General features: G+C 46.5%; 2 protein-coding genes across 8 annotated transcripts in view; one reads left to right on the forward strand and one right to left on the reverse strand.

The window, feature by feature from the left end:
* CRYL1 (crystallin lambda 1) overlaps nucleotides 1-6,783 on the reverse strand; it is a 154,642-nt gene extending 147,859 nt beyond the window's left edge. For both annotated transcript variants that reach the window (XM_066258991.1, XM_066258990.1), the window contains exons 1-2: nucleotides 6,661-6,783; nucleotides 699-806 (exon numbers count right to left, since the gene is read on the reverse strand). In XM_066258991.1, the coding sequence (XP_066115088.1) occupies nucleotides 699-806; nucleotides 6,661-6,779 (227 nt within the window). In that variant the 5' untranslated portion in view covers nucleotides 6,780-6,783. The remainder of the gene's footprint in view (nucleotides 1-698; nucleotides 807-6,660) is intronic.
* A 10,261-nt stretch (nucleotides 6,784-17,044) lies between these two features.
* The window catches only part of IFT88 (intraflagellar transport 88), a 154,045-nt gene continuing 147,043 nt past the window's right edge, over nucleotides 17,045-24,046 (forward strand). For 2 of the 6 annotated variants that reach the window (XM_066258992.1, XM_066258995.1), the window contains exons 1-2: nucleotides 17,045-17,192; nucleotides 20,067-20,162. In XM_066258992.1, coding sequence (XP_066115089.1) covers nucleotides 20,073-20,162 — 90 coding nt within the window. In that variant the 5' untranslated portion in view covers nucleotides 17,045-17,192; nucleotides 20,067-20,072. Of the gene's footprint in view, nucleotides 17,193-20,056; nucleotides 20,163-24,046 lie in introns of all 6 variants that reach the window. The other 4 variants (XM_066258996.1, XM_066258997.1, XM_066258993.1 and 1 more) reach the window with 3 other exon arrangements.

The following is a 24,046-nucleotide window of genomic DNA, read 5'->3' on the forward strand; positions in this document are numbered from 1 at the left end:
CAAAGAAGGATGATAACCACTTGCATAAAACGAGATCTGAGACAGTATCCAGACACTCTCAGGTGGGTGGGATCCAGCACCTTACCTTCTGGCACACGGCATTAGCTTGGCTCTTCTATGTCTGACCTCCCCACTCTTGTCCTTTAACCTGTCTCCTGTTCTTCTGTCCCCCTGCTATGCCCCTAAAATGTACCCCTCACCATCTGGTAAGCTTATCTACTCCCATACCTTTAACTATGACAGTTCTCACAGTGAACCTGGGTCCAAATGTCGTTAAAGCAATAGGTCAAAATAAACCTCAGGACCTCTGTCCCTAAGATGTCATGCCCATGAAGCTGTCGTTCCCACATGCTGAGAGCCAGCTCTCCCTTCCAGAGAGAAGGCGGGACACCCAGGCCCGCAGCCTGGTGGGACACAGCTGCTTACAAACTAATTCAGGCTGGAAGCCCAAGATCCACGTTCAGTCCCCCACTCCTGTGAACACATCTTTACAACCCAAAGGGTGCCTTTCTCACAATCAGAGCCCTTTCTTCATCCATGTCTCAGCTGCTGTAGCCTTGGCCAGCTCAACGGCACTGCAGTAGCCGTGAAGTGAAGGGGCAAAGTGACAGGTGTTGATGGCCTTGACAGCGTATTAAGACCCAGACCCACTGAGAGCAAAAGAATCAGGGCTCCCCCAGAGCTGCCAGCTGACTTACCTGATGTTGTCCAGGGCCTCTGTTATCTGCTGTTGCTCAATATCGTACAGTTTCACCCTGAAGCCTCCACTGGCAAACAGCATAGCCCAGTTCTGCCCAATGAGGCCACTAAAGGGAGAGAACACCAAGGGAGGCTGCCAGTTAACTCAGTAATTGAACAGTTGTTCACTCCTAACTCAGAATAAGTTTTTTTAAATTATACAGCATCCTACCCTAGCTTTAAAATCTTTACTATCTTAAAATTACACATCTTGATAGCTATATTGAATTTAAATAGTATCTGTTTCCACGTAAGAGCTCCTGAATCCTTGACTCCAGTCCAACATTAATACTGAGCATGGAGCAGCACCTGACAGGCAGCTCCTGTGCACTCATGCACTGAAACAAGAGACAGTAAGGAGGTGGCCGGTGTCGTGGACAGGACAGACCCCACAGTAACCTCAATCTGACCACTCCCTTAGGCAAAGCACTTATCCTGAAAAACAGGTGGTATCTCCCCTGTCTCTTCAAATAAGCAAGGGCTCTCACCACCAGCACTGGAACACGTATTAGGTGCCAGGCAACGTTAAAGATGTTATGTGCCTCATCTTGCTTAATCTTTACAATCATCCTACAAGGTCAGTGTTACTGTTATTTCCATTTCATACAAAAGAAAACTGAGGCTCAGGCAGGTTAAGACAATACAGGCTAGAAGCACCAGAGCTGAGGTGAACTCCAGCAGTCCGACTCTTGAGCCCTTACCACTACATTCTGTCCACTGTTTCACACTTATTGGAAATAAAGAGACAGAGGAAGGTGTTTAATGATATTACAGATTACATCCAACAAATTACAGAATATGGAAAATTTTACAAGAAATAACCCACGTTCTTCAACAAGTAAACTGCCAAGATCTGGACGGACCATTTCTCAGGGTTATATTTGAAGACCAATGTTGAGAGAAAAGGAAATATATCCCTTGAGGACAAAGAGCAAGCTTGCTCTACCTCTTACTATAAAAACAGTGGCTTCCACAAGTTCAATGTCCCTATCCTGAAACATACTCACTGCATCTGCAGGTACTCACCTGGCCCCCCACTTCATCCTCATGGGACTCAGGGAGAAAGGGGACCAGTGCAAGTATAATGTTCATGCCGACTACTCTGCTGTAATTAATCAAGGCCTTCGACTCTGGCCCTGCTCTCACATCCTCTGCCAGCATTCACGAAACAGTAACCAGGACTGGCCAGGGAGCTCAGTTGGTTAGAGCTTTATCCCAATACCCTAAGGCTGCAGGTTCAAATCCAGTCAGAGAACATACGAGAATCAACCCATGAATGCCTAAATAAGTGAAACAAGAAAATTGATGTTTCTCTCCCTCTTGCTTCCTTTCTCTCTCACTTCCTTTCTTTCTTTCTTTAAAAGAAAAAATAAATTATAAAAGAGAAGCAGTAATCAGCTAACTTACTAGCTTGCTGGTAGCTGAATATTAGGGCAAGTTTGTTTCAGTTCCACTGTTATTTCACTCCAGTAACTACATGAGCCACTTGGGGGAAGGGAGGCTAGATAGCAGTCATAGGGTGGGTTCCAAGAAGCATTCTCCCTACACTTCTCCCTCCATTTCCTCCTTTTCCAGCTAATCTGTAATTTAGGTACCAAGCACAGGAAGGACCTCACACTAGAGACAGTTACAATCCACACCGCTTTTGGAGCCCAAGTGAATGAAGAAATAGCTTAGCATATCTCCTATTGAAAAAATCCTGCTAATGCCACAGCAGTGCTATCTGTGCTTCTAAGCTCCCACACTCACTTGAGCTAAGCCTTTCATAAACACGAGGGATCACTGAGAGGGGCTACTGCCTTCTTATAAGACATCTTATGTGAAGCTATTTAGTGAAAAAATAGATTAAAAACAACTGAAATGACTTCTACTCAACTTCTGGAGAAGGGAGCGGGATCCTACAGTAGATTTTAGTCCATATTCTTCTGCAATACTGAATTTATTTTTCTTCTTTTTTTTTTTTTTTTTTTTTTGTATTTTTCTGAAGCTGGAAACCGGGAGAGACAGTCAGACAGACTCCCACATGCGCTCAACCAGGATCCACCTGGCATGCCCACCAGGGGCGACGCTCTGCCCACCAGGGGGCGATGCTCTGCCTCTCCCGGGCATCGCTCTGTTAGGACCAGAGCCACTCTAGCGCCTGGGGCAGAGGCCAAGGAGCCATCCCCAGCGCCCGGGCCATCTTTGCTCCAGTGGAGCCTTGGCTGCGGGAGGGGAAGAGAGAGACAGAGAGGAAGGAGAGGGGGAGGGGTGGAGAAGCAGATGGGCGCTTCTCCTGTGTGCCCTGGCCGGGAATCAAACCCGGGACTTCTGCACGCCAGGCCGACGCTCTACCACTGAGCCAACCGGCCAGGGCCTTAAATCTCTTACAATTAAATTGTATGTATCATACACCTATAATTTTTTTTATAAAACGCTCTGTGCTCTAGACCTGCATTGTCCAATATGGTAGACTTGAACCACATGTAGAACTTTAAATGAATTAAAATTAAGTAAATTTTAAAACAGTTTATTTCCCAGGAAGAACACATTTAGTGTTACAGCTGACTCAAGTAACTGGAAACCCTACAGTTTGCTCTCAGTTTGCACAGTATATATCTGTGCATTTTTTTTAATTTTTTTTTATTTATTTATTCATTTTTAGAGAGGACAGAGAGAGGGAGAGAGAGAGACAGAGAGAGAGAGAAGGGGGGAGGAGCTGGAAGCATCAACTCCCATATGTGCCTTGACCAGGCAAGCCCAGGGTTTTGAACCGGCGACCTCAGCATTTCCAGGTCGACGTTTTATCCACTGCGCCACCACAGGTCAGGCCCATATCTGTGCATTTTAATGCAAAAATTAGCAAGAAAATATCTAGAGCAGCATTTTGAAAAAAAAATTACACCTCAGAAAGTTTCTTACAGAAAAATGTACCTAGTCACCTTAAAGTAAAAATTTGGAATAGAAAAAAATGGAGGCTAGTTTGAGGGTGCACCACTTGATATAAAACAACATCTTAGCAAACCCTTCATACTGCATAGCATTGTTGTTGTTTTTTAAATACAATCTCCATTCTAAACACTCAAACATCTGCCTGCTAGGACCAGGTACAATGGATACACAACCAGTGAGGACACAGTTTCTACTCTAAGGGGAAAAGTCCCAGAAACAGAACCTTTTCTGGAGAAGATGGCCCCTGAGCTCCGCCAAGGAGTGTACCCCATGAAAAGGAGGGCCAGGAATATGACAGGGTTGGCCTTCTCCCTCAAAACAGATTCCAATTTTAAACTAAGTTCAAGGCCTAAAATGTGGGTGAACACAATGCCACATCAGTTGCTGACCTTAAACCAGGGGTCCTCAAACTTTTTACACAGGGGGCCAGTTCACTGTCCCTCAGACCGTTGGAGGGCCGGACTATAAAAAAAACTATGAACAAATCCCTACGCACACTGCACATATCTTCTTTTAAAGTAAAAAACAAAATGGGAACAAATACAATATGTAAAATAAAGAACAAGTAAATTTAAATCAACAAACTGACCAGTATTTCAATGGGAACTATGGGCCTGCTTTTGGCTAATGAGATGGTCAATGTCCGGTTCCATATTTGTCACTGCTAGCTGTAACAAGTGATATGACGCGCTTCTGGAGCCGTGAAGCATACGTCCTGCATCACCGGAAATAGTAGTGTATGTGAGCAAATAGTAGTGTATGTGAGCGACGCCGCACTTTGCAGCGCCACCACATACAGTGCTCCAGGAGCACAGGATGCAGATGCAATCAAAGAGGTGCCCCTTCTGGAAGTGCGGCAGGGGCTGGATAAATGGCCTCAGGGGGCCGTAGTTTGGGGACCCCTGCAAACAAACAGCCAGATATTTCTCCAGCAAAAATGGGTTTATGAACAACCAACAACTGCAATTCTGGACATGTAGTCTGATAGTGAGGGATGTGCAAGTCCAGAGGACAGAGGAGAGGAACACTGTCTTATAGAGGAAAGGGCAAGTTCCGAGGGACTGTTGCAAACAGAGTACTAGTGGAAACTAGAAGTTGAAGTATTGTGGCTTTTCAACAGCTGAGCTGTAACAGTCTGTCATTGGTTGAGTGGTTGCCGGATAGGAAAAGATCCTCCTCTTTCCTGTTGGAGTAGCAGAGTCCAGTAACTTCCCGTTGGAGATGGAAAGTAGCCTGTTCTAGTTTGTGGTCTTTGGCCTTGAAAGATGGGTCATGAGAGCTCCCCCTACAGACTCTCCTGATTCCAATGTACATAAGGTTTCCGTTTAAGAAACTTCACAGTTTTCCTGAAACAGTGTTATATACAGGAATAAGTTCCTCTGTAGGTGTGGAAGGCCAACAGAAATGAAGGCCTGAAGACTCCACCCAAATGCAAATTTGTCTTCAGGATACCCATGTCTAATCCCATTTTTTTTAAAGTTGTCATTACCAAAGTTTCCCTCTACGTTCCCACAGCCCGAGACTCCTCTCTTAATTCTTCAAAAGCACACTCTTGGTCTCTCAAGGGCACCATTCTGAAGGCACTCGCCTTGGGGTTCACAGAAAAGCTAGGAGGCCCTGAGGAAAGTGGTCTTTATGAAAATCAGTGGAAAAGAATTAAATTGAGACTATATTTCTAGCAATTAGTTTTAAGAGGGAAACTGGTATTAATGGAAAAACAGCCCAATAGGTTCCTGATACTGAAATATGTATTTTTCGGTCTGTTGAAATCCAAGAATGAAACTCAAACAAGTTTTAGGGAATCTAAATGGATGTGTTTGGAGTCACCTATGGGCCCAGGAGAGAAAAAGAAGGGGGAAGAAAGGGGAGTGAAGCGAGAAAAGGATGAAGGACAGGAAAGCAGCACTATCCCAGAGTGGAACTGGGTGCCTGCTACAGTGCTGAGGGCATGGGGTGGACAAAACCCTCTATCCTGTGCTAAGTCTTTGGTCATTACAGTTTGCCACCCCCACCTAATTCCTTGTTGCCCTCCCTCAAGGGATCAGAAATAAACTGACATGCCAATCCCAGCTGCTACCCAAGACTAGGTTCAGACAGAGCACCACTCCAAGGTGGGAGACATACATACAACAGGCCAGCTCTGGAAAAATGCAAGGCAAGCAGAGTCACCATACCTGGCACAAAGCGCATTTTCACACATGCATATACATATTTTATATTGCTTTACTAGGTAGCCACACACACTCACATGCCTGGAAAGGACAAGTTAATGTCACTGCTCTGTGGCAAAAGAAAGCTGACTAAAGACATCCTGACTCCTCCCTTCAATGGACCGTAAAACCGGTGGAAAAGGGAGGGGAGGGGAGTGTGCCAGCTAACACCTTAGTGGCATAAAAAAGACACAAAGCCGCCCCCCAAAAGGTGTTTCTAACTATCAATAGCAGCTATCAACATGTGGATAGAATGCTTAAGGCTTACCCATGGTAAGGTACACATAAATCCCCCCTTTTTTTTGTTACAAAAATAGCAGGAAATGTAAAAAAAGAAATGAAAGCACCAATCAAAACAATTCAGATGGAATTTAGTTTGTGAGACGGACACAACTTAGCAAACTGGGCTCCAGCGTTACCCTCTGGAAAGTGCACATTCCCACAAGAATTGGGTATGTCAGGTAATGCTCGCCAAACACCTGTTCCCCCTCAGCGACACCGTGGGAGCCAGGACGCGCTCCCACGCCCTGCAGGCATCGGACCCTCCCTGCTGGGCTCGTCCCAACTCGGTCCCTTACTGGCTGTGACCTTGGGCACCTAAATTGTTTAACCTCGGTCTTCCCTTTCATAAACGGGTACGGGTAACTACACAGCTCCGCAGACAGACTTCGTGTTGTCCACGCGGAACGACTGACACTTCCACCTGGGCTCGCTGGCAGGCGGCATCCCCCAGCGAGTCCTCCACCGCGCCCCCCGTGTGGACGCCGCAGACGACGCTTACCTGCCAACTACAAGCACCGGGCCGGCCGCCGGGGTCGCCATGCTGGCCGAGTGAATGGGCGGAACCATGACCCTAGACCTGGCTTGCGTCCGGTCGCGGCGCTGCGCGGGGCGGGCCATAACCCGCACCCATTGGCTGCACTCGGACTCGAGCGCCCAGGTTGGCTCTTGATTGGCTTGGGCAGGGCAGAAGGCGGGCGCGGCCACAGACCGAGCCTTCACCTCCCGGGAGCCACCCGATGTGCTGGGCTGTGGGCGGAGCTAGCCTCGTGAAACCCTTTAGATTAGAAAAAGTGCACTGACTAGACCCTCTGTGTTCGGGAACCCATTGTTTATTGTTTAGTTTTCTACCTGCACCCTACAGTGAGTATGCATTGCGGGGGACACCTCCAGGCTGGCATAAAGCTCGACCCCAGAATGGACCCCATGAAAACTCTCACTAAGATTTTCTATTTAAAGATATCGCTAGCTCCTCAGAACACCTGAGCTCAGAATTTAAACTAAAGGCGGTTACTGCTGAGTTTATATGGACAATGCATTTACACAGGTCCCTGTCGCCTCCCCTACACACGGAATGTTGGGACAACAGAAAGAAAGATGCGTGAATCTGTGAAACTGGAAACTGGTTTGATTCCACTACAATGAGTGTAGGGAAAACAGCTGTGTTAGGCTTGCTCCCTTGCATTTTGCATGATAGTGCATCAGCACGAGGCAGAGACACGTTTGTATATAGTCTATGTCAGGCAAAGGTGCTTGCCCCTCACTGCAAGGGGACGTTTTGCTGTGCGTTTCCCTGCTGCCAATGAGAAGCAGTTTCCCCCTGCCACTTATTCATCTGCCATTGAGTCTATTGAAAGAGAATGGCCCCATGTTTTCCTCTACTTTGTAGTTCCTCTACCTTCTGCCCTAATCCCATGTGAACCTGCCTGGCCTTGGCCACCTGCAGTGAGCTAAGGGGATGTGAGCGCTGGGAGCTCTCTGAACTGTACTTCCTCCTTCAAAGGACATGTCATCCTGCCTGATGCCTGGCCCTTCTTGGAGCCCAGGAGCAAACAGACCAAGAAGAAAGGACATCACACATCACATGACAGCAGTTTGTGTCCACACAGCACACACAGTGCACGGAAGTGCCACTGTCATCCTGTTCAGGATTAGTACACAAGTGGAAAACATGTCCAAAAACAGTGGACTCATGACAAATGGAGTTTTTCTTTGTTCCCCCCAATCAGGAACATGGAGAGAGGAATGTCAGAGGAAAGACTAAGCTTTTTTGGTTTTTTTGTATTTTTCTGAAGCTGGAAACCGGGAGGCAGTCAGACAGACTCCCGCATGCGCCCAACCAGGATCCACCCGGCATGCCCACCAGGGGGCGATGCTCTGCCCATCTGGGGCATCGCTCTGCTGCGACCAGAGCCAGTCTAGCGCCTGAGGCAGAGGCCACAGAGCCATCCCCAGCGCCTGGGCCTTCTTTGCTCCAATGGAGCCCCGGCTGCGGGAGGGGAAGAGAGAGACAGAGAGGAAGGAGAGGGGGAGGGGTGGAGAAGCAGATGGGTGCCTCTCCTGTGTGCCCTGGCCGGGAGTCGAACCTGGGACTCCCGCATGCCAGGCTGACGCTCTACCACTGAGCCAACCAGCCAGGGCCGGGAAGACTAAGCTTTGAGGAACCATCTCACAAGTTATCAATAAACGTCTGAAAAGTACACAGCAAACATAAGTCATTCTTCACCCAACAAATTGGCAACAATTACAAAAACTGATGATTTTCCCATATTGGCAAACAAGACTCTTTCCTACACAATAGAAGGCAGGCTTAAACTGCCACAGGCTTTCTGGAGAGAACTAATACTATGTATTATTGGGAGAGCTGTCACCATGAGCCCTGAGCATCCCTGCATGTTCCTGCTGAGTGTACCAGATGCCAAGGTTTATCCCTCTACACAGATATGGAGCAGTTTCTGTAGCTATTTACGCAGGCAACTAAAGAGGTTAAGGCACCTGCAGAGCAATTACCCTATAACTGCTCTCTCCTGGGTTGGAAGACAGCTGGCTTGTTTCCTGCTCACTAGTGTTGACTCTTTTTTTTTTTTTTTTTGCATTTTTCTGAAGCTAGAAACAGGGAGAGACAGTCAGACAGACTCCCGCATGCGCCCGACCGGGATCCACCCGGCACGCCCACCAGGGGCGACGCTCTGTCCACCAGGGGGCGATGCTCTGCCCATCCTGGGCGTCGCCATGTTGCGACCCTCCTGGGTGTCGCCATGTTGCGACCAGAGCCACTCTAGCGCCTGGGGCAGAGGCCACAGAGCCATCCCCAGCGCCCGGGCCATCTTTGCTCCAATGGAGCCCTGGCTGCGGGAGGGAAAGAGAGAGACAGAGAGGAAGGCGCGGCGGAGGGGTGGAGAAGCAAATGGGCGCTTCTCCTATGTGCCCTGGCCGGGAATCGAACCCGGGTCCTCCGCACGCTAGGCCAACGCTCTACCGCTGAGCCAACCGGCCAGGGCCTTGACTCTTTACTTTAAAAAATGCCAGTCCTTGGCCCTTTGGAAATGCCAGGGCCATCTGGCCCTTCCTGTAACTCCGTGGAATGAAGGGTTCTGAGTACTGGCATGTAAATATATGCCAACACTGTGGCTATTGCTATTGCTGTGAGTAACAAGGTTATCTCTAACCCAGGAGTCTCATGTCTTCTATCAACTTCCCCAAAATTGTGACATATTCATCTGTTAGTTTGCATTAAGGTGAAAAATCTCAGACACCCCTTTCCCCCCACAGTAACAGAAACATCAGATTTTTAAATATATGTATCCTTTGGCTTTGTAATTCCAGTCCTACAAAAGTATTCACAAGATAGACTAAGTTGTTTATTTCAGCATAGTTTTTGTTTTGTTTTTAACTGAGAGGAGGAGAGATAGTGAGACAGACTCCCACATGTGCCCCAACTGGGATCAACGCAGCAACCTCTGTCCAGAGTGGATGCTCAAACCAACAGAGCTATTTTTATCACCTGAGGCTGATGCTCAGACCATTGAGCTATCCTCAGCTCCTGCGGCCAACACTCGAACCAATGGAGCCTTGGCTGTGGGAGGGGAAGGAGAGAAGGGGAGGGGTAGATAAGCAGATGGTCACTTCTCCTGTGTGCCCTGACCGGGAATCAAACCCAGGACATCCACATGCTGGACTGACGCTCTACCACTGAGCCAACTGGCCAGGGCCTTAATTCACATTTTCTGATGACTAATTATGTTTAACATGTTTTCATTGCTTATTGACCATTAATATATCTTCTTTGGTGAGCTGTTCCTTCAATCTTTTGCTCACTTCTTAAATCAATTGTTTTTCTATCAAGTTGCAAGATTACTCTATATGTCCTGAACACAAGCTTTTAACTACATTTGTGTTTTGCCAATAGCTTCTCCCATTGTGTGCTTGGTATTATTTTTCTTTTTTTTTTCTTTTTTTTTTTTTTTTTGCATTTTTCTGAAGCTGGAAACAGGGAGAGACAGTCAGACAGACTCCCGCATGCGCCCGACCGGGATCCACCCAGCACACCCACCATGGGGCGATGCTCTGCCCACCAGGGGGCGATGCTCTGCCCATCCTGAGTGTCGCCATGTTGCGACCAGAGCCACTCTAGCGCCTGAGGCAGAGGCCACAGAGCCATCCCCAGTGCCCGGGCCATCTTTGCTCCAATGGAGCCTTGGCTGCGGGAGGGGATGAGAGAGACAGAGAGGAAGGCGCGGCAGAGGGGTGGAGAAGCAAATGGGCGCTTCTCCTGTGTGCCCTGGCCGGGAATCGAACCCGGGTCCTCCGCACGCTAGGCCGATGCTCTACCGCTGAGCCAACCGGCCAGGGCCTTTATTTTTCTCAACAGTGTCTTTTGAAGAACATCTTGGCCACATGCAGAAGTCCTCTGTACTATAATCCTCAAAACTGTTTCTATTGATAGATATTCATCATGTCTTCAATATTTCTCTATTAAAAATTATGTTGAGGCAGTGGATAGAGCATTGGCCCAGTGTATGGATGTCCTGGGTTCAGTTCAGTTTCCCATGAGAGCACACAAGAGAAGTGACCATCTGCCTCCGCCTCAGGTGTGAGCACGGCCCTAAATGGGCAGCGCATTGGCCCCAGACAGGGGTTGCCAGGTGGATTCTGGTTGGGGCACAAGCAGGAGTCTGTCTCTCTATCTCCCCTCCTCTTGCTTATATGAAAAAATTTTTAAATAAATAAATAAAAAAGAAAAGAAAATTGAGTAATGATAAACGTGGGTAATTGACATTTACCAATTATTAGGCTCGTCTTTGTTGTATACATTAAGACTGTTTAGTAGTAACAAGGTTAGGAGCATGATTGTGACATTTTAGAACGAGATTTAAAGTGACAAGAATGACCCAGGATCAAACTACGAGATTCATAAGAGAAAGAAGAAGGAAAAACAACTGAATGCTTTGTTCTGACTGCACGATTAGCATACTTGGGTGCTTTTGTAGCCAGTATCACTGATTTTATTTTTATGTGTACCTTTCAGTTGAGTTACTTTAAGGCCAAGAGCTTCCCTTTTTTATCCTTTAAAAGTCACAATAGGTCCTGACCGGTGGCCTAGTAGATAGAGTGTTGGCCCACTGTATGGACATCCTGGGTTGGATTCCGGGTCAAGGCACACAGGAGAAGTGACCATCTGCTTTTCTCCCTGTTCTCTCTCTCTTCCCCTCCTGCATCCAGTGGCTCAATTGGTTCAAGCATGGATCCGGGCGCTGAGAATAGCTCGGTTGATTTGAGCATCAGCCCCAGACGGCGTTGCCGGGTGGATTCCAGTCGGGGCACATGCGGGAATCTTCCCTCCTGTCACCTAAAAAAAAAGTCATGATAATGCTTAGTCACTATGTATCTTGACCAATTCCTCTTTGGCAAACAATATACTGTAAAATTAATGGTTAGACTTTAGTGAGTTCTCCCTAGTTATAAATTAGAATTCCTTAAACTGGATTTCATTTATTTTACATGCTACCACATGAAATAAAGAAGGGGGCCACAAATAGTCTGGGCACAACTTGAAATGCCTCATGCCTCCTTTCATATTACATATTAATTTCAACTTGTTAATGACTGTGGTTGTTGTGGGATAAATGGAGATAGGGCCCTTTCATTAGAGCAATTTGCAGTCCAAGGTCCAGCTATTTTAGAACAGATTGGGATTATTGGCAGGCTAAGGTTAATTTGTAACTTGCAAGTAATGAGTCTTGCCAGTCTGACCACAAAAAAAATGTGAGACTTTGGTTAAACTGTGAATATCCTGTCTATCTACAATTTAGGATCTAAGGATTTCCCCCAAAGGCCATGAAGAAGACTGACTTTTCTGGACTTGATTTGTGCCTGTCAGAAAAACAGTGTTTTTCACATTCAGGAATCTGAATCTCACTCAGATGGTTCTAAAGGAAGAATCCAGTACATTTGATGCAGAATATGAAAAATTAGGTCTAATCATTCTTTTCCTTGAACATCTCAACACAAAGAGAGCCTGTGATAAAATATTCAGGTGGGAGCAGGGGTTGCTGCCATGTCACAAGAAAGGTTAACAAGGAAAGTGGGTCCAGACCTTCAGTTGTCATATTTGCATGACACTGTGTGGTGATTATTCTCCTAATAAGTATAAAAAGGATTATAAGTTTCAACAGTCGTGTCATCAACCCCAGGAAAGAACCAGTCTCAGTTATTTGAAAGACAAGGAAAAATATGTTTCACTCTGCATTAGCAGGCTCATTAGCTTTTAACTTTTAGGGTAAAAAGAGAGAAAGCTCTTGATAATTTTAAGTATTTAACAGGTAATCATTGCATTACAGGTATTTATCTGGGCAGAATTGGTGAAAGATTTTCACAGTGCCTAATACATTGCTTATTAGATAAACCAAGCTTTGCTGTGCTGGGGTGGGAATCCATATGGTCTACGTGGATGAATCTGTATGAATAGATACTAACTATAAAATTGTGTAACATGATCTTATACTGGAAGATCAACATACTACAGAAATTCTCAGACCTAACAGAAGCCAGGTGCTATGAACTGGATCCTATTCCCCCAAGATTCGTATGTTGAAGCCCTAACTCCCAGGACCTCAGAGTGTGACTATATTTGGAGATGGAGCCTTTAAAGAGGTGATTAAGTTAAAATGAGGACCCGAGGGTGGGCATTAATCTGATCTGACTGGTGGCCTTCTAAGAAGAGAAGATTAGGACACCCAGAGTGACAGCTGGTGTCATCCATAGAGGGAATGAGTATGTGAAGACAGCAAGAGAGGGGCTATCTGCAGACCAAGCAGAGAGGCCTCAGAAGAAACCAACCCTGACCTTGGACTCCCAACCTCCAGAACTGTGAGAAAATGATTTCTGTCATTCAAGTCTGTGATATTTTGTCACGGCAGCCCCAATAAATGAATGCACCAGGAATTAGGGTATTAAGAAAAGCCTTCTACAGAAAGGGGTGACCAGACTCAGAGGACAGAAGGAAAGACCATTTCAGGAAGAGAGACCAGCATAAGTGAAGACCAAGGGGAGAGCAAGTTCACAATGCCTTCCAGAGACTTGAAGAAAGCATGGCTAGGGTATAATGAACAGATGAGGAGGGGAAAGGGGAGGAGTCACAGACATCTGCCATTTTTGGCTGCTCACCAGCAGAACAACCTTTCCACTATAAGAGGACCTCCAAAAAGGTAGGGAGGAAGTTTAGGAGAGCAGACACCCTCTCCTGGAGTTCCCTATAAGCTGAAACATGGTCTCTGACCAGGTCGTGCTCCCCTCTGAGACTGACTTGGGAGGGAGGCATGAAGGTCAGGATGCCTATGATGGAACCCAGTGCTTAGAGGCAAGCAGAAAATGCTAGAAGCGACAGAGTACAGCTGTGTGATGTGTCCAGTGTTAAGATGGCAGGTGTCAGGGTATCAAGATGGCAGATGCCTACAGCAGCAGACTATGTAGGGTGACCAACTTGTCCTGGGATTTTTCTGGTTGTACAAATGAAAATACCACATTGTAGAGACTCTCCAAGTCCTGAGCAAACAGAGAAGGTCAGTCTCCATAATTAGGCAGATTGTCCCCATATTATGATTTTTGGCTGTGCCTTACTTCTCTGACTTTCTGTTGTTTTTCCCACGCCTTGTTCCTTAGCCCTTCTGACAATTCTCAGCATTTACCTGATATCTTTCCTAAATAAATAAATAATCCTTTTCTGCCTAAGTCGGCAAGAATTGATTTTTCTTGGTAGCAACAAAGAATGCTAAGAACTGAGACTGCGAAGGGCCTTAAAAGCTACATTTCAGAGTTTAGTTTGTGCAGAGGTCAGGGTGTGGTGAGAGCAAGCACCATGAGGTTGTGAGCAGAGCATGATGTGATTAGATCTTCACTTAACGATAATCACTTTGGCTACAGCATGGAGAAGAGATGGAATGGGAGCAAGGTGGAAGATGGAGGAGTAGAGAGGGAGCAGGCGTGCTGGTCATGGAAGTTAGGATGCTATGGTAACCAGAGATGATTGCCTAAAGTAAACCCTCCAGGTTCTAGGGCATTCCAGCTTTCATGGTGGGCAGTAGCGGAGAAGCCAAACGGCCCCGCGATTGGCCCACCATGAAAGCTGGACCGTCTACTAGTGGGCGGGAGGGACCAGGTTGCCCAGTACTGAAAAAGTGGGTGGTTTTTATAAAAAGGTTCGCCATCACAGTTCTAGGGGCACTGAGAGAGGGGGCAGGCTAGATTGAATGGCAGGCAACTGAGACCTTCAAGAAAACAACAGCCCCTGAGCCCCAGTGTAGAAAAGCAGACTGAGCATACCCACCCTCCATTACTGAATAAATGTCCACAAAGCGAGTGCTCACTTGCTCCTGGCTACCAGCCCCAGCAGCTGACCTGCAGCTGCCCTCTACAGCTGACCATGCATAGAGGGATGATTGCCCAAGCCACTCAGTCCTCTTTCAGGCTATAACAGAATTCTGTTAGAACCACATGCCCAAACTCTCCCAGAAGCTGTGACACCTACATCCATACCCTCTCACAGCCCTGTTTTCCTTGGTTACCACCCAGAGCACAAGTCACTCCGCTCAACAGCTATCCTTCCCAAACCCCCTGGCTTCCTAAGGCTTAGCTCTGGGGTCTCTTTTCTTGTGCCTCTACATCAGGGGTCGGGAACCTATGGCTCATGAGCCAGATGTGGCTCTTTTTTTTTTTTTTTTGTATTTTTTTTTTTTTTTTGTATTTTTCTGAAGCTGGAAACGGGGAGAGACAGTCAGACAGACTCCTCCATGCGCCCGACCGGGATCCACCCGGCACACCCACCAGGGGGCGACGCTCTGCCCACCAGGGGGCGATGCTCTGCCCCTCCGGGGCATCGCTCTATCGTGACCAGAGCCACTCTAGCGCCTGGGGCAGAGGCCAAGGAGCCATCCCCAGGGCCCGGGCCATCTTTGCTCCAATGGAGCCTTGGCTGCGGGAGGGGAAGAGAGAGACAGAGAGGAAGGAGGGGGGGGTGGAGAAGCAAATGGGCGCTTCTCCTATGTGCCCTGGCCGGGAATCGAACCCGGGTCCCCCGCACGCCAGGCCGACGCTCTACCGCTGAGCCAACCGGCCAGGGCAGATGTGGCTCTTTTGATGGCTGCATCTGGCTCGCAGACAAATCTTTAATAAAAAAATAATGTTAAAAATATAAAACAGCCCTGGCCTGTTGGCTCAGCGGTAGAGCGTCGGCCTGGCGTGTAGAAGTCCTGGGTTCGATTCCCGGCCAGGGCACATAGGAGAAGCGCCCATTTGCTTCTCAACCCCCCCCCTCCTTCCTCTCTGTCTCTCTCTTCCCCTCCCGCAGCCAAGGCTCCATTGGAGCAAAGATGGCCCGGGCCCTGGGGATGGCTCCTTGGCCTCTGCCCCAGGTGCTAGAGTGGCTCTGGTCGCGGCAGAGCGACCCCCCCCAGGGGCAGAGCATCGCCCCCTGGTGGGAAGAGCTTTGCCCCTGGTGGGTGTGCCGGGTGGATCCCGGTCAGGCGCATGGAGGAGTCTGTCTGACTGTCTCTCCCCGTTTCCAGCTTCAGGAAAAAGAAAAAGAAAAAAAAAAAAAAAAAAAAAAAAAAAAAAAATATATATATATATATATAAAACATTCTCATGTATTACAATCCATTCATTTCCTATCGCTCATGCTCATGGTTGTGGGTGGCTGGAGCCAATCACAGCTGTCCTCCGGGACAACACCAAATTTTTATTGGATAATGCATAACGTACACGGATCGTTGTATGGCTCTCACGAAATTACTTTTTTTTTTTCTTCTGTATTTCTCTGAAGCTGGAAACGGGGAGAGACAGTCAGACTTCCGCATGCGCCCAACCGGGATCCACCCTGCATGCCCACCAGGAGGCAACGCTCTGCCCACCAGGGGGCGATGCTCTGCCCCTCCGGGGCTTCGCTCTGTCTCGACCAGAGCCACTCTAGCGCCTGGAGCAGAGGCCAAGGAGCCATCCCCAGGGCCCGGGCCATCTTTGCTCCAATGGAGCCTTGGCTGCGGGAGGGGAAGAGAGAGACAGAGAGGAAGGAGAGGGGGAGGGGTGGAGAAGCAGATGGGCACTTCTCCTGTGTGCCCTGGCCGGGAATCGAACCCGGGACTTCTGCACGCCAGGCTGACGCTCTACCACTGAGCCAACCGGCCAGCCTCACGGAATTACTTTTTAAAATATGTGGCATTCATGGCTCTCTCAGCCAAAAAGGTTCCCGACCCCTGCCCTACACCCTGCTTCCCTGCAGCAATCTCACTCACCCCCCTCCCCAGGCTTCTAGGCTATCAACTTTAGGAGCCAGTGAGTCCCAAATGTCTGTTGCAGATGGAATCATGTCTCAGCTTTACATCTTTCTATGCAACTGCCTACTCAACATCTCTGTTGCCTATTTTATTGGCGTCTGAAATTTAGCCCATTTAAAAGTAAATGTATTTTCTCTCCCAAACCTGCTTCTCCTCTGTGATCTCCATGTTAATAAGTGGTACCGGCTTATGCCAAACAGTGACCCCTTGCTCAAGCCAGCGACGGGGCACTCAAGCACTCAAGCCAGAAACTTCCAGTTTCCAACCTGGGTCCTCAGCGTCCCAAGCCAACGATCTATCCACTGCGCCACCTCCTGGTCAAGGGATTTTTTTTTATTTTTTAGTCACCTACTTTCTGGCTAATTTCATGTTTTTATAACATTTAAGCTTCCTTTCCTTCCCACTAGAGGCCGCCCTCCAGGCCAGCCTGCGCAGCCGCCCTCCTCGCGGCCCCGCCTCTCTCCCCTCTGGCCTCTCAGGCCCACCCCCCCACGCCTCTCGGGTCCTTCCCACACCTTTCCGGCCCCTACCTCCCACGCTTCTGAGGCCCCGCCCCTGGCACCGAGGCCTGTGGGAGCGGCTTCCGTGGATCCGCGCGTAGCAACGGCTGACACCGCGCTTAACCTACGCAGGGTCTTAAATTCTGCAAAACGTCGCGTCGCCCCGGGTCCACTCGCGGTCGCGCTGTTCCCCTCACCGCGAGGTAGGAGAAAGGCCGGGGACGGGGACGCCTCGGGGGACTGGCGCGGGCTCCGCGCCGCTAGGGGACCCGGGGACTAGGGGGCTGGCCCTAGGGGCCGCGAACGGCCTCTGCCTGCCGAGCGGCACCCGCCCCCCTCGCCCCGCTGACCGCGCGTCTGCCCCGAGCCCGAGCGCCCGCCGCCATCACGTTTGCGTGACCGCCCGGTCCAAGTCACAGTCACGCCTGAACCAGGAAGGTGGGCACCGAGTTAGAGCTGGTCGCAGCAGACGTGGTGGACTGTCCCTTGTCCCGTGCGTGTTGGGTAAAGCGCCATTCGTGGGGTGTGCTGGCGCACAGCTGCAAGTCCTCACCGCCCCTCACCCCGTCCCGAAGGTGGAAACAGCCCAAGACTGCAAGTGCTGTTTTCCCCGAGACACCTTCGGGGCCTGAACCCCAGTCTTCTCTACCCGGTTCACTTCCTGGCGGTGAGCTTGAAAGAGACGGCAATGGGCATATGGGAGAGAGGCTGTCCAGCCTGGTCAGTACCGTGAAAACAAATACCTCTCACATTTCAAACATTCAGGGAGTCTTCTCCCCAGATCTTCTCAAAGCGGGACTCTTCTGCATAAGCTGCTTTTAGCCAAGTATTTCGTTTACCTTTCCCAGCCAGACTTTCCACGCCTTTTAAGTTTGTGTGTTCAGGCCCTGTCTGGGCAGCTCAGTTGGCTAGTGTCGTGTCCATACACCAAAGTTGTGGGTTCCATCCCCCGTGAGGGCACCCGTGGGAATCAGCCAGTGAGTGCGTGAATAAGTGGAACAACAAATCAGTGTTTCTCACTCTCTCACATCAGTTAGTTAATATGTTTTTCGGGTTTTTTTTGTATTTTTCCGAACCTGGAAACAGGAAGGCAGTCAGACAGACTCCCGCATGTGCCTGACCGGGATCCACCCAGCATGCCCACCAGGGGGCGATGCTCTGCCCATCTTGGGGCGTTGCTCTGCCACAATCAGAGCCATTCTAGCACCTGAGATAGAGGCCACAGAGCCATCCTCAGCGCCCGGGCAAACTCTGCTCCAGTGGAGCCTTGGCTGCGGGAGGGGAAGAGAGAGACAGAGAGGAAGGAGAGGGGAGGGGTGGAGAAGCAGATGGACGCTTCTCCTGTGTGCCCTGGCCGGGAATCGAACCCAGGACTCCTGCACGCCAGGCCGACGCTCTACCAATGAGCCAACCGGCCAGGGCCAGTTAATATGTTTTTTAAAGTGTGTATGTTCAATGGATGAAACTGTTTTCAACCTGGCTGCAACCCAGCAGAAAGGATGGACCTCTGGTTCTATAAATTGCTGTTTTTATAGCACATGTCTAAGCCATACTGACTTGACACAGGGCTCATAATCAGGTGGCTTTTTTTCAACACAGTAGTCCTCAAAGTGTGGTCCCCAGATCAGTGCTGTCAGCAGCATTGGAAACTGATTTGAAGTGCACATTCGTAGGGATTGAGGAGGTGGTGACAACTCCCAACCCAGGACTTAATGAACCAGAAACTCGGGTGGAGAGTAATAGCAATCTATTTGAAGAAGCCCTTAGCTTTCTGAAGCATGCGAAAGTCGGATAACGGACACATATACAGCATATTGCTGTATATGTAATCCCAATGCATTATTTTTACCAAGGAATAATTTTTCACTGCATGAATATACCACATTTTGCTTATCCATTGTATTGATGGGCACCTGGTGTGTTTCTACTTTGGGCTATTATCAATGAAGCCCTGTGAACATTATTATACATCTTTCATATACATATGTTTTCATTTCTCTTGGGTAAATAAATACTTTGGAATGAAATTACTGGGCTGTAAAAGATATGTTAATTTTATGAAACCACCAGACTCTTTCCTAGAATTGTACCATTTTATGGTCCTACCAACAATGAGTATTCCAGTTGCTCTCTATGTTTGTTGACATTTTGTGTTATTGGGCTTTGTAATTTAGCTGTTCTGCTGAGTGTGCAGTGGTTTCTGCCTGTCTCTGTCATTGACTATTACATACCTTTTTTCTGCACTTGATACTAAGCTCCTTGAAAATAATGATGATGAACTATATTCCTCTCAAGTGCTTGTCAGTATTCTTTACAGGAATCGGGTATTTTTGGGTTTTTTGTTACATTTTATTTATCATTTGAGAGAGGAGAGAGAGAGAGAGAGAAGAGAGACACAAGGGGGGGAGGAGCAGGAAGCATCAACTCCCATATGTGCCTTGACCAGGTAAGCCCAGGGTTTTGAACCTGTGACCTCAGCGTTCCAGGTCGAAGTTTTATCCACTGCGCCACCACAGGTCAGGCCAAGGGGATAGGTTTGGAAAGAATGTGACCCAAGGGCAACGGATGAACATTTTGTCACCTAGTTTTGAAACTTTGACATGAAAGAAGTTTTAAGCCATAACAATGTAGAGAGGTGCCTGACCAGGCAGTGACGCAGTGGATAGAGCATTGGACTGGGACACAGAGGACCCAGGTTCAAGACCTCGAGGTCGCCAGCTTGAGCGCGGGCTCATCTGGTTTGATCAAGACTCACCAGCTTGGACCCAAGGTCACTGGCCTGAGCAAGGGGTCACTCAGTCTGCTGTAGCCCCTCCCCCCCCATCAAGGCACATATGAGAAAGCAGTCAATGAACAATTAGGGAGCCACAACGAAGAATTGATGCTTCTCAGCTCTCTCCCTTCCTGTTTGCCTGTCCCTATCTGTCCTTCTCTCTGACTCTCTCTGTCTCTGTCACAAAAACAAACAAACAAACAAGATGAATTTGACCAGAAAGGTTGTTAAATAGTTATACTGTATTTCAATTAAGAATTATTCCTTATCCCAAGAGCATATTTACACTGCCAGTTTTGCCTAGGTACAGATGATGCAGAATGTACACCTGGCCCCAGAGACAGATGAGGACGACCTTTATTCTGGTTATAATGATTACAATCCAACCTATGATACTGAGGTAAGAAAAAAAAATTTGTGTGTGTGTGTGTGTGTGTGTGTATTGCTTACAAATATTAAGGGATATTTCAGAATGAAGTGATAAAAAAAAGCACTTGATTTTTTTTATTAAACAAGAACATCATAAAAGCAAACAAGTCAAAGAAAGTTGTTTGATTATGCAAATGAGATGCAAAACCAACTTTTATTTCACTGGTGAAAATGCACTATGCAAAAGGCTGAAAGTACTGGAGTATCCTTTGCACATTCTCTGATCCCCTAATTTTTGTGAGCAGTGTATATACACTTGTTTTCTATGTTGGTCTTTGTTAAGCAACTGGTTCATGAAAAGTTTAGATTTGAGTATTCTGCATTACTATGCTTTTAATTAACTAAGCTGATTGAAAGCTTAGACAAGTGCTATAACTGAAGACTCCACTAACTTTCACTAGTAATAATAATAGGAGCTGAAGGGAAAATCATGAGAAAGGTTATGGAAACGAATTAGGATCAATCATACACTGTTCTTCAGCACTGTCTATCTGAATGTGTGAGTTTTAAAGACTTAGATCACTGAAGTACCTAAAATCAAGTTTTTTTAATGTTCTAAATTTGAAATGTCACATTGAGATACTTTATTTTCATTGAGTTATGTAAGTATTTTATAGAAAAATTAGAGGAAAGAATAGGTATAAAGAAAAATTAAGGCCCTGGCCGGTTGGCTCAGTGGTAGAGTGTCGGCCTGGCGTGCAGAAGTCCCGGGTTTGATTTCCGGCCAGGGCACACAGGAAAAGCGCCCATCTGCTTCTCCATCCCTCCTCCTCTCCTTCCTCTCTGTCTCTCTCTTCCCCTCCTGCAGCCAAGGCTCCATTGGAGCAAAGATGGCCCCGGCGCTGGGGATGGCTCTGTGGCCTCTGCTTCAGGCGCTAGAGTGGCTCTGGTTGCAACATAGCGACGCCCAGGATGGGCAGAGCATCGCCCCCTGGTGGGCAGAGCGTTGCCCCTGGTGGGCGTGCTGGGTGGATCCTGGTCGGGCGCATGCGGGAGTCTGTCTGACTGTCTCTCCCCATTTCCAGCTTCAGAAAAATACACACACAAAAAAAAAAAGAAAGAAAAATTAAAATCATAGAAACTGTCACTACCTAGAGATAACCATGAACTAACTTACAGTGCTCATCTCTCCAAACATTTTCTATGCAGATATGTGTGTGTGTCTTTAGAGTTTGGAGTAAATTGGTGTCGTACTCTGTACTGTCTTGTAGCCTGCTTTTTCTCTTTTATTACTATCCCCTTATGTCAACAAGTGTGTGTCTACTTAATATTTAGTAGTGTAGGTATTTAAAAAATGAAATTGTTACTAAAACAAATATTTTAAACCTTTTTACCTCATTGTAAGAATTATAGTTTCCAAATTGTAAAAAAAACAAAAAACCTCTTTATGAACTAATCTTGAATTAGTGTGCGAGAAAAGTAAGGCTAAAACATGTGGGAGATAATTCACTTGCTAGTGTATAAGAATCAAACATTAGCATGTATAGAACTTTAAACTAATTTAGGAAATCTCATTCTATTCCACTAGAGTTTTTCATATAACTTCTAGTCATTTTTAAATTATTTTTTTCTTTGGAGAAAAATGGTGATCTGTGAATTTGAGACCTAGAAAGAAAACAGAAAGTATTCACTTATTCTATATGAAACAAAAATCTAGGAGATACTGACCATTGTAAAAAAATTTGAAAAATATGGCCCTGGCCGGTTGGCTCAGTGGTAGAGCGTCGGCCTGGCTTGTAGAAGTTCTGGGTTCGATTCCCAGCCAGGGCACACAGGAGAAGCGCCCATCTGCTTCTCCACCCCTCCCCCTCTCCTTCCTCTCTGTCTCTCTCTTCCCCTCCCGCAGCCAAGGCTCCATTGGAGCAAAGATGGCCCGGGCGCTGGGGATGGCTCCTTGGCCTCTGCCCCAGGCGCTAGAGTGGCTCTGGTCGCAACAGAGCGACGCCCCGGAGGGGCAGAGCTTCGCCCCCTGGTGGGCGTGCCGGGTGGATCCCGGTCGGGCGCATGCGGGAGTCTGTCTGACTGTCTCTCCCCGTTTCCAGCTTCAGAAAAATACAAAAAAAAAAAAAAAAAATTTGAAAAATACAGAAGATCAAAGAAAAAATAAAATGACATGAATTCTGTCACCTAAAGATCACCTGAATTAGACATATCACCTAATGTTTTGTTGTATTCCCTTGTCTTTTCAACATAGATGTTTCTTTCCTTGCATACAAACACACACATACACACAAACTCACAAACAAATGCACATATAGGAACATACAAGATTATGTAGACTCCTTTTAATAATTTTGCATGAAAATATAGGCATTTTCCTACAATAATATAAATTATGGAAACCACTGATATCTCCCCCTTTCTCCTGTTATCAAAGTTAAATGTATAAAGAATATACATGCCACTGTCGAAAAATAAAACTACATATAAGTCTCCAGTATTCAGAACTAACTACACTTAACGTTTCCTTCTTCTTTCCTTCATGCATACAATTGTAGCATGTTTGACTTGAACTAGCACATACTTTTCTGTTTACTTTTCTACATTCAACTATATTATAACAGTTTTGTAGTAAAAATTGAAATAAGTGGAATTTTAATGGCTACATACTGAATATATAGAGTTGATTACAACTTTTCTGATCATAGGATATTTATAGTTTGCTGCTGCTATAAATAACAACAATGCAGTGAAAAATTTTATGCATAAATAATTTTCACATTTTGATCCAACATTCTCTAGGATAGAGTCCAGGAAATGTAATTTAGATAGATCATGAATATGATTGTTTTTAAAGCACCAGAGGAACTTCCTAACTAACTCTTGAGGTCATCACAGTGTAGCTTCATTATTTCATTTGAATTGAATATTCAGAATATCAGAAACAAAAAAAATCATATAGTAAAAAATATTTGCCTTTCTTATGGTTTTCTTTTATCTTACTTAATTGAAATAATAAAATGTTTAATATATAACTGAATTACTTGAAATAGTTTTTAAGCTGTTCCATAGATGATGCAAGCTGTTACTCAAATCATGAAAAAGAGAAAAATTACAAAGTTGTATTAGTTGGTATTTGTAATTGGAGGATTTGTTGACAATTTTTAGTTTTCCAGAATTCATTGAACTGATTAATCAATTTTACTAAAAGGAATACTAGAAGACATCCTTTTCCAAAAGATCTGCTGATTACTATGATTAATTATGCTGAAGTTTACCTGTGGTTTTATACTTCAAATGGAAATTGCCTAGTTTCTATAGCTAACCAAGAATTGTGTACTTGTTTAATATTATGTAGCTGATATGGAAGGCTATGAAGATTATTTAAAATAAAAATTAAAGTAGCCTGACCAGGCGGTGGCGCAGTGGATAGAGTGTCGGACTGGGATGCGGAGGACCCAGATTCAAGACCCAGATTCAAGACCCCGAGGTTGCCGCTTGAGCGCGGACTCATCTGGTTTGAGCAAAAGCTCACCAGCTTGGACCCAAGGTCGCTGGCTCAAGCAAGGGGTTACTTGGTCTGCTGAAGGCCCACGGTCAAGGCACATTTGGGAAAGCAATCAATGAACAACTAAGGTGTCGCAACGAAAAACCAATGATTAATGCTTCTCATCTCTCTTCATTCCTGTCTGTCCCTATCTATCCCTCTCTCTGACTCTCACTCTGTCTCTGTAAAAAATTAATTAATTAATATAACTCCTGGTTATATAATCATTTTACTTTGCAGAGTTTTAAAAAGTTAATTGATAGTGACTCTATTTTTAATGTATTATTTGTATTTAATTTTTAATAACCAAGTATATATATATTTTTTTTTATTTTATTTTTTTTACTTTTTTTTTCTTTTTGGAGAGA

Source organism: Saccopteryx bilineata, chromosome 2 (genome assembly GCF_036850765.1).
Source record: "Saccopteryx bilineata isolate mSacBil1 chromosome 2, mSacBil1_pri_phased_curated, whole genome shotgun sequence".
In the NCBI taxonomy this organism is placed as follows: domain Eukaryota; kingdom Metazoa; phylum Chordata; class Mammalia; order Chiroptera; family Emballonuridae; genus Saccopteryx; species Saccopteryx bilineata.